Source organism: Pyrus communis, chromosome 4, assembly GCF_041283825.1.
Source record: "Pyrus communis isolate YQ-2024b chromosome 4, ASM4128382v1, whole genome shotgun sequence".
In the NCBI taxonomy this organism is placed as follows: domain Eukaryota; kingdom Viridiplantae; phylum Streptophyta; class Magnoliopsida; order Rosales; family Rosaceae; genus Pyrus; species Pyrus communis.
This window is the reverse complement of record NC_142568.1, coordinates 24,588,923-24,601,977: the sequence shown is the minus strand read 5'-3', so window position 1 is coordinate 24,601,977 and position 13,055 is coordinate 24,588,923. Positions and strand designations below refer to the sequence as shown.

General features: G+C 37.6%; 1 protein-coding gene across 2 annotated transcripts; it reads left to right on the top strand.

Moving 5' to 3' along the window:
• The first annotated feature begins 1,276 nt into the window (after nt 1–1,276).
• LOC137722265 (putative E3 ubiquitin-protein ligase ARI8) lies at nt 1,277–12,988 on the top strand. Of its 2 annotated transcripts, XM_068461232.2 has the most exons (15): nt 1,277–1,756; nt 2,847–2,971; nt 3,273–3,378; nt 3,500–3,590; nt 4,154–4,326; nt 4,846–4,950; nt 5,282–5,370; nt 6,130–6,237; nt 6,624–6,714; nt 8,944–9,033; nt 9,720–9,767; nt 9,968–10,039; nt 10,114–10,213; nt 10,289–10,412; nt 12,199–12,988. In XM_068461232.2, the coding sequence occupies exons 1-15, from the start codon at nt 1,577–1,579 to the stop codon at nt 12,467–12,469; spliced, it is 1,773 nt and encodes a 590-aa protein (XP_068317333.1). In that variant the 5' UTR covers nt 1,277–1,576; the 3' UTR covers nt 12,470–12,988. The 2 variants fall into 2 exon arrangements, with proteins under 2 accessions (XP_068317333.1, XP_088549300.1); XM_088693174.1 differs by lacking the exon at nt 8,944–9,033 and having other exon boundaries at nt 1,322–1,756.
• The last annotated feature ends 67 nt before the right edge of the window (nt 12,989–13,055 follow it).

Sequence of the window (13,055 nt, the reverse complement as noted above, 5' to 3'; positions counted from 1 at the left end):
TTCTCATAATCTCTTTCTCATTTTCTTTTTCTCATACTTAAACGTTTATGGTTAAACCACATCAACATCTTATATTAATTTTTTATAAAAACAATAAGACAAAAAGCAATATGTGAGAGAATAAAAAAGAAAGGGATAAGACTAAAAAAAGGAGAGAATTCTACCCCGCTTACTATATGTCCAAGTGTCACATCCCGGCCCGGGGCAGATCACTTCCCGGGCCCGCTCCACCACCGTAGCACGATATTGTCCGCTTTGGGCTTACCATTCCCTCACGGTTTTGTTTTTGGGAACTCACGAGCAACTTCCCAGTGGGTCACCCATCATGGGATTGCTCTAGCCCCCTTCTCGCTTAACTTCAGAGTTCCTATGGAACCCGAAGCCAGTGAGCTCCCAAAAGGCCTCGTGCTAGGTAGGGATGGGAATATACATATAAGGATCATTCCCCTGGGTGATGTGGGATGTCACAATCCACCCCATTAGGGGCCCGACGTCCTCACGGCACATCACGGCCAAGGTTAGGCTCTGATACCAATTGTCACATTCCGCCCCGGGGCGGATCACTTCCCGGGTCCGCTCCACCACCGTAGCACGATATTGTCCGCTTTGGGTTTACCATTCCCTCACGGTTTTGTTTTTGGAAACTCACGAGCAACTTCCCAGTGGGTCACCCATCATGGGATTGCTCTAGCCCCTTTCTCGCTTAACTTCGGAGTTCCTACGGAACCCGAAGCCAGTGAGCTCCCAAAAGGCCTCGTGCTAGGTAGATATGAGAATATACATATAAGGATCACTCCCCTGGGTGATGTGGGATGTCACACCAAGCACATAAACATAAATTCCATTATTCAAAATGTGAAGAACTCGTCTTCTTTATGGCAGATGAAATTGTAGTTCATAAACCAATTAATTTGACTGTATTGTGTTTGCTCGATTTATTGTAATACGACCAAGCGCCTCCCTCTTATTGACAACTTCTAGTCACTGACATTATTGAAACCTTTAAACATTGTAATATACTATAAAGTGAACAGCATCAGAATATTTTGTTAAAACTTCTTAAAAGAAGATGACATTTTTCTTTTTAATACAATGATATATGTTTATATCAAAATATGAGATAATTTATTAGTATCAAATTTGTTATCCACACGACAATCGAACTTAAAAGCTCGTCGTATAATACAATAATAAATGACAGTATAAGAGAGAATTTACATAAGAAAATAATGCATGGTGATTTGATTTATCTTTTGTAGTTTCAAAATAAAAAAGAAAAGAAAAATGTGACATTTATTTTTCCTCCTAACCCAGTCATCATGAAAAGCAATATTTTCCTCTCGATTTCCATTTCCTCCGAATCCTTTCTCCTTTCTCCTTTCCCTTTTCTTCAATCAACCAATCAACCACAGAACACGCTCACATTCTCTTTCCCCCTTTCATCCACCCTTCTCCTTTGATTTCCATTTCTGCCACTCCCTCTCTCTTTCTCTAATCACCCCCAACTCCCCTGTTCTATGCAAATTAGGATTGATCCCAGTTAGGGTTTTGATCCTTTTCATCAGAAAACCAAGAAATGGATTCGGACGAAGAGTGCGACATGCTCGACGCCAACGATGACGACGACGATTTCTACAGTGGCGGCGATGATGACGCAGCTGCCGCTATGGACAGCGACGACGCTGGAGTTGCAGATTACGAGTTCATCGACAACGACTCCGACGATTCCAATGATGTCGCCTCGCATCGTTACCAGGTGGCTTTTCTCTTCAATTATCACAATTTCATATCTTCTCTTTTAGTTTCTTCGAAATGGTTTTGGTTAATTGATTTTTTATCTTATTTTTCTTCTGGGTTTTGAAAGTTGAGCCCTTTAGTACATGTCCAAATGTTAAATGTGCTTAATTTTATGTTGGGTCTACTCATCAATTTTATTCTTTTTGTTGTATTCGGCGTTGTGGTAATGTTAGTGTTGCTGATTTTGATCTTAGGTTTCATTGATTTATCCGAAATGTAAATTTAGTTCGTGTTGTGGTAATGCCTTAAAAAGTCTGAGGCTTTACTTATGGTGGAAATGTTGATTCTGCTAGAATTATAGCTTCGTTATAATGTTAATATTCCTTGATTTGATATTTGGGTTAGTTAGGCTAGAGTTACTAAGGAAGGATTTCCATAGGTGCTGCTATTCTTAACAAAAAAAGAGTTTGCATAGATTGTGGGATAATTCTATCGGGTGCCTTTTTCTTTTGTTTACTTGATTTGTTTTGTTTTGTTTTGTTTTTTTTTTTTTTTTTGTTCGGGCCTCGGGTTCCCCCCTCTTCTTCTCGTAGGGGACTTTTGGTGGTGGACAATGCCAATTATGTTTGGAGAAATTTGGTATTTATTTGATCGGTAGCTGACCATGGTTGAAGTAATTGGTTTTTTTCATCTTTGTGGCTCCTTTGGAGCTTGCACTGTTTCGGTGAACTCCATGGATGTGGTAGCCTTTCTCTTGAAGCATTTGGATCTCGGAAAAAGTAAAGTTAAAATATGATGCATATCGCAGAATGTTGCGTGCTCTCATTGTTGTGTCTAAAGATGGGAAAGTCTTTTAGTTTAAGATACATACTAATTGAAGTTTTGCACCTTATAGTTATTGTACATGAAATTTGTTAGTGGTTTTGCTACATGCGTTTCTAACCTTTGGAAATTTTTAATGAACTCTACTATTCTGTGATATCTTTGCTTTATTTTCTCAATGTGTATTTACTGAAGCACACTTCGATGCTTGTCTGTAGGCAAAAATAAGTTTATTGCTTAGTTGTGGCTCCTATTATTGTTGTAATTTCGTTTTTTTTTTATTGCAGCAAAACTACAATGTTTTGACAGAAGCTGACATTCGTCGGCATCAAGAGGAGGATATTATGAGGATATCTACAGTGCTCTCTATTCCAAAAGTTGCAGCTAGTATACTGCTCCGCTACTATAATTGGTAAATTGTTGTCTCCAATATTTCTTTTCTTCGCTTATTTTGCTAATTTCTTTACATGCTGACATGGATTGCCTTCACTCTTGGTAATGGGTACCTGGGTTATGTGACCCTAGTTTAGTTTGTCAGATAATTTCCACTATACCTTCCCCAATTTGTATATGATGCAATTATTTGATAGTTTTATACCATGGTGCATTGTTTTCCAATTTGTTTTGCCATGCATTTATTTGATAAGTTTTATACCACGGTGCATTGTTTTTCTGGATTTTCTAAAGAATGTATACTTCCTTTATACTCACAGGAGTGTCAGTAAAGTACACGATGAGTGGTTTGCAGATGAAGAAAGGGTTCGCAGGGCTGTTGGCTTGCCAGAGAAACCAGTTGTTGAATATCCTAATGCTAGTGAAGTAAGCTGTCCATGCTTTCAGATGTCATCAAGTTTCAGCCTTTTTTTGCTTCAAAGTTTTTTCTGCCTTAGACTGGTATATATGGCTAACAACTTTGATAACATGGTCTTTTGTTTAACAGCTTAATTGTGGGATTTGTTTTGAGACCTATCCTCGTGATAAGATGCATGCTGCAGCTTGTGGTCATCCTTTCTGTTCCTCATGCTGGGCAGGTTTGATACAATGTCATATATTTGTCTTTTTTCTTCCATGGAAAAGTTGAACTTTTAGTGTAGTGTGGCATGATTTTTTCACTTTTCTATTATCGCCAGGGATGCATTTATAAAAAAAATGCTGTAATATAAGAAAAGTATGTCCTAGTCAAACTTTTGTTTATAGGGTCCTCAATACATGTGGATCTCATCTCATGTATTTGTGCAAGACCCCGTGTTGATGATTTTACGGTAGCACTTAAAAGTGAAGACTGGTCCTCCTTTTGTCATCAATTAGTGGGATTTATTTTCCCATCATATATAGCATTTTCTAGGACCTATACGCGCACACACATATTATGTATAAATAACATGAGTGTTGATAATGCGATGTGTTATATGCGTTGTAGTTCTGTTTCTTGTACTACTTATACAATTTTTGTATTGATTTTTATGTCTCTGTCATCTAATATCCAGAAATCTGAAGTTTACAAATATATATCATTTTTTCATCTTGTTTTTATGTTTCCAAATGAATTTTGAGTTCTGTAAGACGTTCTTTTATAATTTTCCATGTCTTGTAGGCTATATTAGCACAGCCATTAATGATGGCCCTGGATGTTTGATGTTGCGCTGTCCGGATCCATCTTGTAGTGCCGTTGTTTGCCAAGATATGATTAATGATTTGGCTTCCTATGAAGAGAAGGAGAAATATTCTCGCTACTTTATTAGATCTTATGTTGAAGACAATAGGAAGGTAATCCCAGGATTGGATCCTTGATCACAATGATCAGCGATTTGTCTATTCTCCCAAAGTAAATGCAAAACCTTAGTCCTTATATCTTCTTACTTGCCAAACGCTTAATTAATTTATGGTTATAGTGATTAAAAACAAGTAGAACCATTCTAGTTTGCAAGTTGATAGTGTAGCATTAAAGAGCATCTCCTATTCGGTACTTGTGTTTTTATGTAAACTAGACACACAACTGAATTGGTGGCATCATAGGTAACAGTATATGGGTGAGAATGGTCTTGCAGTGGCAACTTAGAAGTAAACTTAAAGATTGCTTCATATCTGATAAGATGATTACAGAAAAATATTTATGTTTTTCATTACCTTACCCTAGTTGTTCCGTACAACTAGAGCAAGGTAATGCATGACCTTGTGAATTCTCTGTAAGGTTTTAAACATATATTTTGTATTTGAATGTTGTTTTTTACTAGCCTTCATTCAACATTTTGTTGACCATTTTATTTCATGGATGTTTCTCTGTAGACAAAATGGTGTCCTGCTCCAGGCTGTGATTATGCTATAGATTTTATTGTTGGTGGTGGAAGCTATGATGTTACCTGCCGCTGTTCATATAGCTTTTGCTGGAGCGTGAGTCTCTTTGAATTCTTCGCATATAATTTTTATCTTCATTGAAAATTGCATGTATGTGCATTTTGTATGGCGTGCGGGATGAAGTTATGATAAGATGCGGCTATGTGAGAAATCTCCAAAAATCAGAATATGATTGTGTTGAAATGATATATGATGTGGCTTTTTTTTTTTTTTTTTCCTTTTTTTTTAGCTTTTTATATTTATGCTTTGTTTTGTGTTGCATATGAGCCCATAAACATTGTACAGTATCACTTGGTGCTTCATACGAAGTTATCCTGTTCTTCATAGGTGCTCATGGCATTTACATCTTGTGAATTTGACCTTGCAGTGTACTGAGGAAGCTCACCGTCCAGTTGATTGCGGCACTGTGTCAAAATGGATAATGAAGAATAGTGCAGAATCTGAAAATATGAATTGGTACGTAAGACATTAGTTATTGGCGGAATGGTACATTAAATTAGGAGAACAGTGATCAGATGTGAAGATTGGACTACTCCATGTCCCATAGGATGATGGGAAAATAATCTATGTTCTGATGCCAAATAATGTTTGATGAAAGCATGGCCAGTCCCTACCATAATAATTGCATGACCTGTCTAGCCATGTTATCCTGGATATACGCTTTGATATCATATTGCAACGAACAATCCTGTAGCTAGGTAGTGCGCAAATGCCAATGTTGAAGTGTGGGATGGTGCCAGCCAAAAGAAAAGTTCCGTAATGGCCACCATAGTGTGGACTTTATAAGTTGGGAGCTGAATTTTTGATGATTTCCTAAAATATTGGAGTAAAATTTCTCAATGTTTGGGTGTTAAGCTTATAGTGTGGCCAAAAATGTGCTTATTCCATTTCCTAGTTCAAACTATTTTGATGGAATAGCCGCAGAAAGATGGGCAATCTGGGTTTACATCAGGGATGGATTAAATGAAGACTTAAGTCTACAAATTTTTCTTTGTTTTGAATGATCGAATGAATAATTCACAAACCCTGATACCATTCTCAATAACTTAAAATTCTTTGAGGGCCTATCCCTCTCAGGTACGCATGTCATCAATAGGTCCTGGTTATTTACCATCATGTATAACTCCAGTACAGCAGAAACAGTGGCCTTACCAAATATTTTTTTTATATTGTTTTTAGCCCAAAGTACTAAGTTATATTGTTGATGGATTTCAGGATATTGGCTAATTCCAAGCCCTGCCCAAAGTGCAAACGGCCGATTGAGAAAAACCAAGGCTGTATGCATATCACTTGCACACCACCTTGTAAATTTGAGTTTTGCTGGTAAGCATTTTAGTAACACTACCTATTGAATTTTGATTCCTGTGCATTGTAATCATCTGAAAAGTGATTTATTATCTTGCGCTCCTTTTCTAGTTTTCTACAAAGGCATTTCTTATGTTACCACCTTGTAAATTCGAGTTTTTCTGGTAAGCATTTTAGTAACACTACCTATTGCATTTTGATTCCTGTGCACCGTAATCATCTGAAAAGTAATTTATTATCTTGCGCTCCTTTTCTAGGTTTTTACAAAGGCGTTACTTACTTATGTCAAAGCTGGATTTCATGTCATCATGTATCTTGTTCGAACACTATCTGCTCAAAAAGAGGGAAAAAAAAACAAAATATTTCTAGAACACTGATACGTGTAGTGCATTACATGCTTTCAGGCTTTGCCTCGGTGCATGGTTGGATCATGGTGAAAGGACAGGTGGCTTTTATGCATGTAACCGTTATGAGACAGCAAAGCAGGAGGGAGTGGTATGTTTTTTTTTTTTTTTTTTTTTTTTTTTTTTTTGAGAAGAAACTATAACAGTTTATTAAAAAAGAAAAGTGTAATACACAGAAGTGGATAAGAAATCCACCAAGAACAGAACAAGAAAATCTCTCCAGAGGATCAGATTACAAGTAGGACAACCTCAACCAAAATCATTTTACAACTGCTAACATAGCCCACAGTATGTGAGAAAGAGAGTAATTCTTAAATTCATTTGAAACTGAAGCCCAGAAGGCTGCCCAATATCTTACTCTTCCCCACAGATCTGCTACCCCCACACCAGTATAATCCTCAAAAATTCTTTTGTTACGCTCCAACCAAATGTTCCAAAAAACTGCCGACACCAGACAACCCCACAAAACTTTAGCTTTCCTCCCAATTCCTAGAGCCTCAAAATTAGTGCTTAGAAGCTCGAAACAACCCTTTGGGATGACCCAACTTACTCTAACCTCCTGAAACAATTTCCACCACAGTTGAATCGTGTAAGAACAATGAAGAAAAATGTGGTTAACACTTTCCTCCTTTGCTTTACACAAACTGCACCAATGGGGAGAGATGCAAATAAAAGGACTTCTCCTTTGAATTTGATCACAAGTGTTGAGCCTCCCAATAGCCACTAGCCACACAAGAACTTTGACCTTCGGAGGAACTTTTGATTTCCAAATCTGTGAAGAGGGTGGAAAATGTTGCACAATCCCATTGTTGCTCAAGAAAGAGCGATAGGATTTGCAAGTGAACAATCCTGATAATTCCAGTTTCCACCTTCTATCATCCGCTCTTGATTGAGACAAGCGAACATTTTCCACTTTCTGTAATAATCTAGCCGCCTCTTCTATCTCCACCTCGTTCAAATTTCTCCTGAAATCAAAATTCCAGCTCAAAGAATTGATAGAAAGATCCACAAAACTTGCGATGTTCTGGTTGTGCATTCTCGATAGCAAGAATAATCTAGGAAATTGTTCTTTCAATGGTCCCCCTTCCAACCAGCCATCCTCCCAACACCTCACCCTCTCCCCATTGCCCACCTCAAACTTGCAACATTGTAGAAATGATTGGAGACCACACGAAATATCTTTCCAGGGGCTTCGACTTGAACCCCGCAATGGAGGATTTGCATTCCACCCATTATCCTGCAGCCCATACTTGCTTCTTATCACCTTGTGCCAGAGAGAATTTGGTTCCTTTGGGAATCTCCACAACCACTTAGCCAATAACGCTTCATTCTGATTTCTCAAATTCCCTACTCCTAAACCCCCTTCCTCCTTACTTTTAATAACTATCTCCCATTTCACCAGGTGGTTTTTCTTTCCTTCCTCCACCCCCTCCCAAAGAAATCCTTTCATTAGTTTTTCTAGGCGTCCAATCACCCCGCAAGGAATTTTGAACAAGGACATGTAGTAGATTGGCAAGCTTCCCAAAACAGATTGAATCAAAGTTAATCTGCCTCCTCTAGATAAGAAGGCCTTCTTCCAATTTTGAAGTCTTTTTTCCATTTTTTCTACCACTGGATCCCAAAACATAAGTGCTCTTGGCCTACCCCCAAGAGGGAGACCCAAATACTTTATTGGCCAACTACCCACCTCACAACCCCAAGAATCTGCCAACCTTTTTAATTTCTCACAATCTGAGTTTATTCCAGCCAAAGAACACTTCGTTTTGTTGATTTTCAACCCTGAAACAGTACAAAATAAATTGAGCACCTCTAATAAATTGTTCCAAACTTCCTCATCATCCGCCAAGAAGAAAATAGTATCATCAGCAAATTGAAGATGAGAGATCTCCACCCTTTCTTGCCCAATGCCTAAACCTTTGATCAGCAGATTTTCTTGAGCCTTCTCCATTAATCTACTCAAGACGTCCACTACTAAGGTAAAAAGAAAAGGTGACAGTGGGTCGCCTTGTCTCAAACCTCTTGAAGCATGAAATTTTCCCCTAGGCCTCCCATTGATCAAAACGGAGAAATTTGCAGAATTTAGACATCCCTGCACCCATTTTCTCCATCTAATGCCAAAGCCTTTTCTTTGTAAAACTTCGTCTAAAAATCTCCACTCGACATGATCATAAGCCTTTTCAAAATCGATTTTAAACACCAATCAGGAGGGAGTGGTATGTTAATGCAGTTTGCATCTCTATTATGATGGTCGCGTATTTTCTCCAGCTATTAACTCAGTTTGTGCCATATTATATGATTCTTATCATATTGTTATATACAGTATGATGAGTCAGAGAAGCGAAGAGAGATGGCCAAGAACTCTCTGGAGAGGTACACTCATTATTATGAAAGATGGGCAACCAATCAATCGGTAAGTACCTAGTTTGCCTAAGAATTTTGTAAAACTGATGTCACTCAGACATCAGTTTTCTGACGTTCTCGTGTATGCTCATAGTTCTGACGTTAACTATCTAAAAGGCATATTTCCAAATGAACCAGGTTCAGTTAACTTTTTCGGCTATGTTTTACCTCGATAGTAGACAGTCATACGTACATAATGTGACTCTGCATGAACACGTACGGAAGACGAATTTATATATTTCCTTTACATTGATGATTTCAACACTTGTTATAAACTTATAGGCAATAAAACTGTTGACAAACAATTATTGTGCTTGCTATGATCGGTTTTCTGAAGTATTGATGTTTGCTCATTGTTGGAAATGTCAATTAGTTAAATTAAAGTTGTTTGATTTTTATAAAAAAAGTTTTGTGGCTTTGTTTGACTTATTTGCTTACTTAACGTTTATCTCCTTGATGCTTTAGCAGATGCATTCTTTGGATTAATGTCAATTACTTGACATTTATCGTAGGCTCTATGTGCACGTGCAAATGCCTTTTATTTTGTAAATTGATACTTTAGCAGTTTCTATTATCTTCATTTTTTGGGGTATAAACAGTATCTATAATTTCAAAATACACGTTTTTCATGACAATCTATGATACTTAAATAGTTTATGTTAATGTCTAATTTTGTTTCGTTTCCCTTCACTGCAGTCCCGGCAGAAAGCACTTGCAGACTTGCAGCAGATGCAAACTGTGCACGTAAGTAAAACTTTTTACCATCAGCTTTCTTGGTTAGTGATTCTGGTATAGCTGATTGATGTGGATATCAATTGTGTGGTTTGTGTTCCTGGGTTTATGCTTAGTGCAGTGTATTTTCTATATATACAATTTTATCCTTCAGTTTCAACTGTTTTTTGTTCAGTTTTTTTAAGTCATGTATACTGTCGTTGTTATTGTAGCTTGAGAAGCTGAGCGATATCCAGTGCCAACCTGAGTCACAGCTGAAGTTCATTACAGAGGCCTGGCTACAGGTATACTACAAGTTACCACACTTTTCTACCAAGGAGTCTATTGCTCTTTCTTATTAAATTTTCGCTATTTTCAGATAGTTGAATGTAGGCGAGTACTAAAATGGACATATGCTTATGGATATTATTTACCGGAGCATGAACATGCCAAGAGACAATTCTTTGAGTACTTGCAAGGTATGTCATTTTCTCAAGCTCGAAGATAGACAATGCATCATGTTGCTTTGTTGTCATTAATATCTGTTTCCGCAGGTGAAGCTGAGTCTGGGTTGGAACGGCTTCATCAATGTGCAGAAAAGGAGCTACAAGTTTACCTCAATGATCACCCATCAAAAGATTTCAATGAGTTCCGCACAAAACTTGCCGGATTGACCAGGTGATAGAATTAAAAGCACACCACAAAGTAGCACACAAATGTCCTATTAATTTTCCTTATTAACAATAAGATTTGTCAATTGTAGCATATGAAAATAAGGGTCTTTCCTGCAGAAGATTGTTTTATCTAACTACTTAAAATGTCACAAAAATTGGGCTGTTGTCCCTACTGACCAGCCACCGAAAAATAATTATTAGACCAACTTACACTTATCTAAAGTCTATGAAATTTTATATGCAGATACTAGACACACAGAGCTACACTCATACAAATTTTCGGGATTTTTGGAGTTGATTTGCTATTTAAATTAAATCGAATTAAAACAGGACAAAAACAGATTTTAAGTATTTCACAAATTAAGAAAAACGAGTTAGGGGAATTGCTATCCACCACCAAATAATCATGCAAACATGTTATGTTTCATTCAAATTCCTTCTATTTCCGGATGAAGATGCTCAAGTTGGCTCAATGTTAGAACTCAACCTATTACTCTTTCTTATGTAGTATGTTAAGAGAATGGCGTTTTTAACTTAACTTAGTCCCTAACATGCAATCTAGAATGGTGTGTTCATAGATTTAACAAGTAGAAATCATTAAGAACGAAAAAAGTTTGAGTCATCACAAGGCATCGTAAGTACTAGCGTTGTCTTACTTATCCTAAAAATTGGTTCACATGTTAATCGCAATTAACAAGTACTACTCTAGAACATATGTAGGTCCTCATTTGACAAGGGCAGGCACACACATATATTCATGGCATTAGAATCCTAGATATGCTTACTAAGTATGCATCCGTAGAAAACACATAAAGAATTCATCAATGAGACAAGTAGTGAACCAATTTTCATCCATTCATAAAAGTAATTGAAACGAAATGTCATAACAAACTTGCAATCATATTTGGGGCTTCAAAACAGCCCCTAACTACTAAAAATTTGGTTACACAATCCTTAAGTTAAAACAGAAGATAGACATGAGTTTGAGAAAATAGAACCGAAAGAAATCGACTAAGGCTTCTCCTCCCTTCCTTCCCCAATGCTACTTTTGAACCAATTCTTGCTGCATCATTTTCTTCTCCTTAACTCACCCACTAATAGCCATTTAGTGATGACAATAAGTGAGAGGAAATGTAAAACAATTGTAACTCCTTGGGTAGCCTTTATGCCAATTACTCCCTCTTAATCCTCATCTTTAATTCCATTTCCTCTGATATTTGAATAGGTGTCAGCTGGTTTGTTCTTGATTGCATCAGTTTTGGCTACTAGATTTATTGGATTTATTGCTTTCAATGCTTTCTTGTCAGTTACAAACTGCTTAGCCTCTTGGAAACCTTTCAGTATTAAAACGGCCATAACTTCTTCTAGAAAAATGATATTAACAATCCACGAAATGCTCCAGAAAATAGACATCCGTAGCTTTCCAAGCATATAAGGCTCATTCTCTAATTCATTCTGAGCTGTCCGCAACTTGCTTCCAAAGTCAGCTGACCTGCACAGGCAGTTTTGACGAATTTGTTACTTAAAATTCCACTTGTGCTATTTTTCTTTTCTTTACTTGACAAATCCTACAAAACACAAAAACAAAGTAAATAGCTCAAAAATATAAGGAACTAACTAAGAAAAGACAAGTGAATTTGATGTAAAATTTATATAAATAAGAGCTTATCACCAGGTTATGTTCCACTAAATATATTACACTAAAGTTTTCTGATTGGATAAGTTGACTTGGGTTACAATGATATAGCTTTTCAGTTTATTGATTTATGGTTCAATTTCAATGAAAACAGCGTGACTCGAAACTACTTTGAAAATTTAGTTCGAGCTCTGGAGAATGGTCTATCAGACGTGGATTCCCATGGTACCTGCAGCAGGACAGTAAGCTCAAAGAGTTTGGGAGGTTCAAGTAAGGGAAGAGGTGGGAGGGGCAAGGCTGCAACATCCAGGTCAAGTAGTTCCAGTAGAAACATTGACGATTTAGGCCACTGGTCCTGTGAACATTGCACCTTTGCAAATGTCAGGCCGGCCAGTGTGTGCCAGATGTGTCAACAGCGCCGGTAACTTGTTTCCTATGCAAATTGGCCTAATTGGTTGTGGAGGCCTTTGTTTTGCCTCTTTGGCTGGCAGATTGCAGCGGAGAAATAGCGTGGCGGGTTGCGAGGGAAGGGTTACTTACCTTTAGAATTGCCAGTGCGAGGAGGATGCAGAAAATATCAAGGGTCGGAGGAAGAGACTGTCTTGCTTGTGTATTGGAACATGAGCTGTATATAGTTCCTGTTGTTTGTCTAGCATTTCTGTGGCTGTCTTGATTCATGCAAATGCAAATGCCTTGGACCTGTAATTTTCATGTCATTAATCAGTTGCTGATAAAATTGTAGCAAAGTTGGAATCTTTAAAAAAGTGGGTGGTGGTGGTTGTAACTTGTAAGAGGAAACTAGTCGCGGGGGGACTGGTAATTGAATTGGACCCTGCTGCACCTGCACAAGTTGAATAAGTTATGTACTAATTATCTTCCTCTTTTTTCTCATCTTGAAAGCAAATGAACGACCGATGTCCCTTTCGGGTTTCCTTTTGCCCCAATTCCCCTCCCTGAATTTCTATGAATGGCACTGCTGCTACTCTTTAAATTCCATTGTTCTCTGTTATC

Coding starts and splice junctions, on each gene's coding strand:
- LOC137722265 (XM_068461232.2), top strand. CDS start 1,577: ATGGATTCGGACGAAGAGTGCGACATGCTCGACGCCAACGATGACGAC. Junction 3,591..4,153: donor CTGTTCCTCATGCTGGGCAG/GTTTGATACAAT, acceptor CATGTCTTGTAG/GCTATATTAGCACAGCCATT. Junction 9,034..9,719: donor GATGGGCAACCAATCAATCG/GTAAGTACCTAG, acceptor CCTTCACTGCAG/TCCCGGCAGAAAGCACTTGC.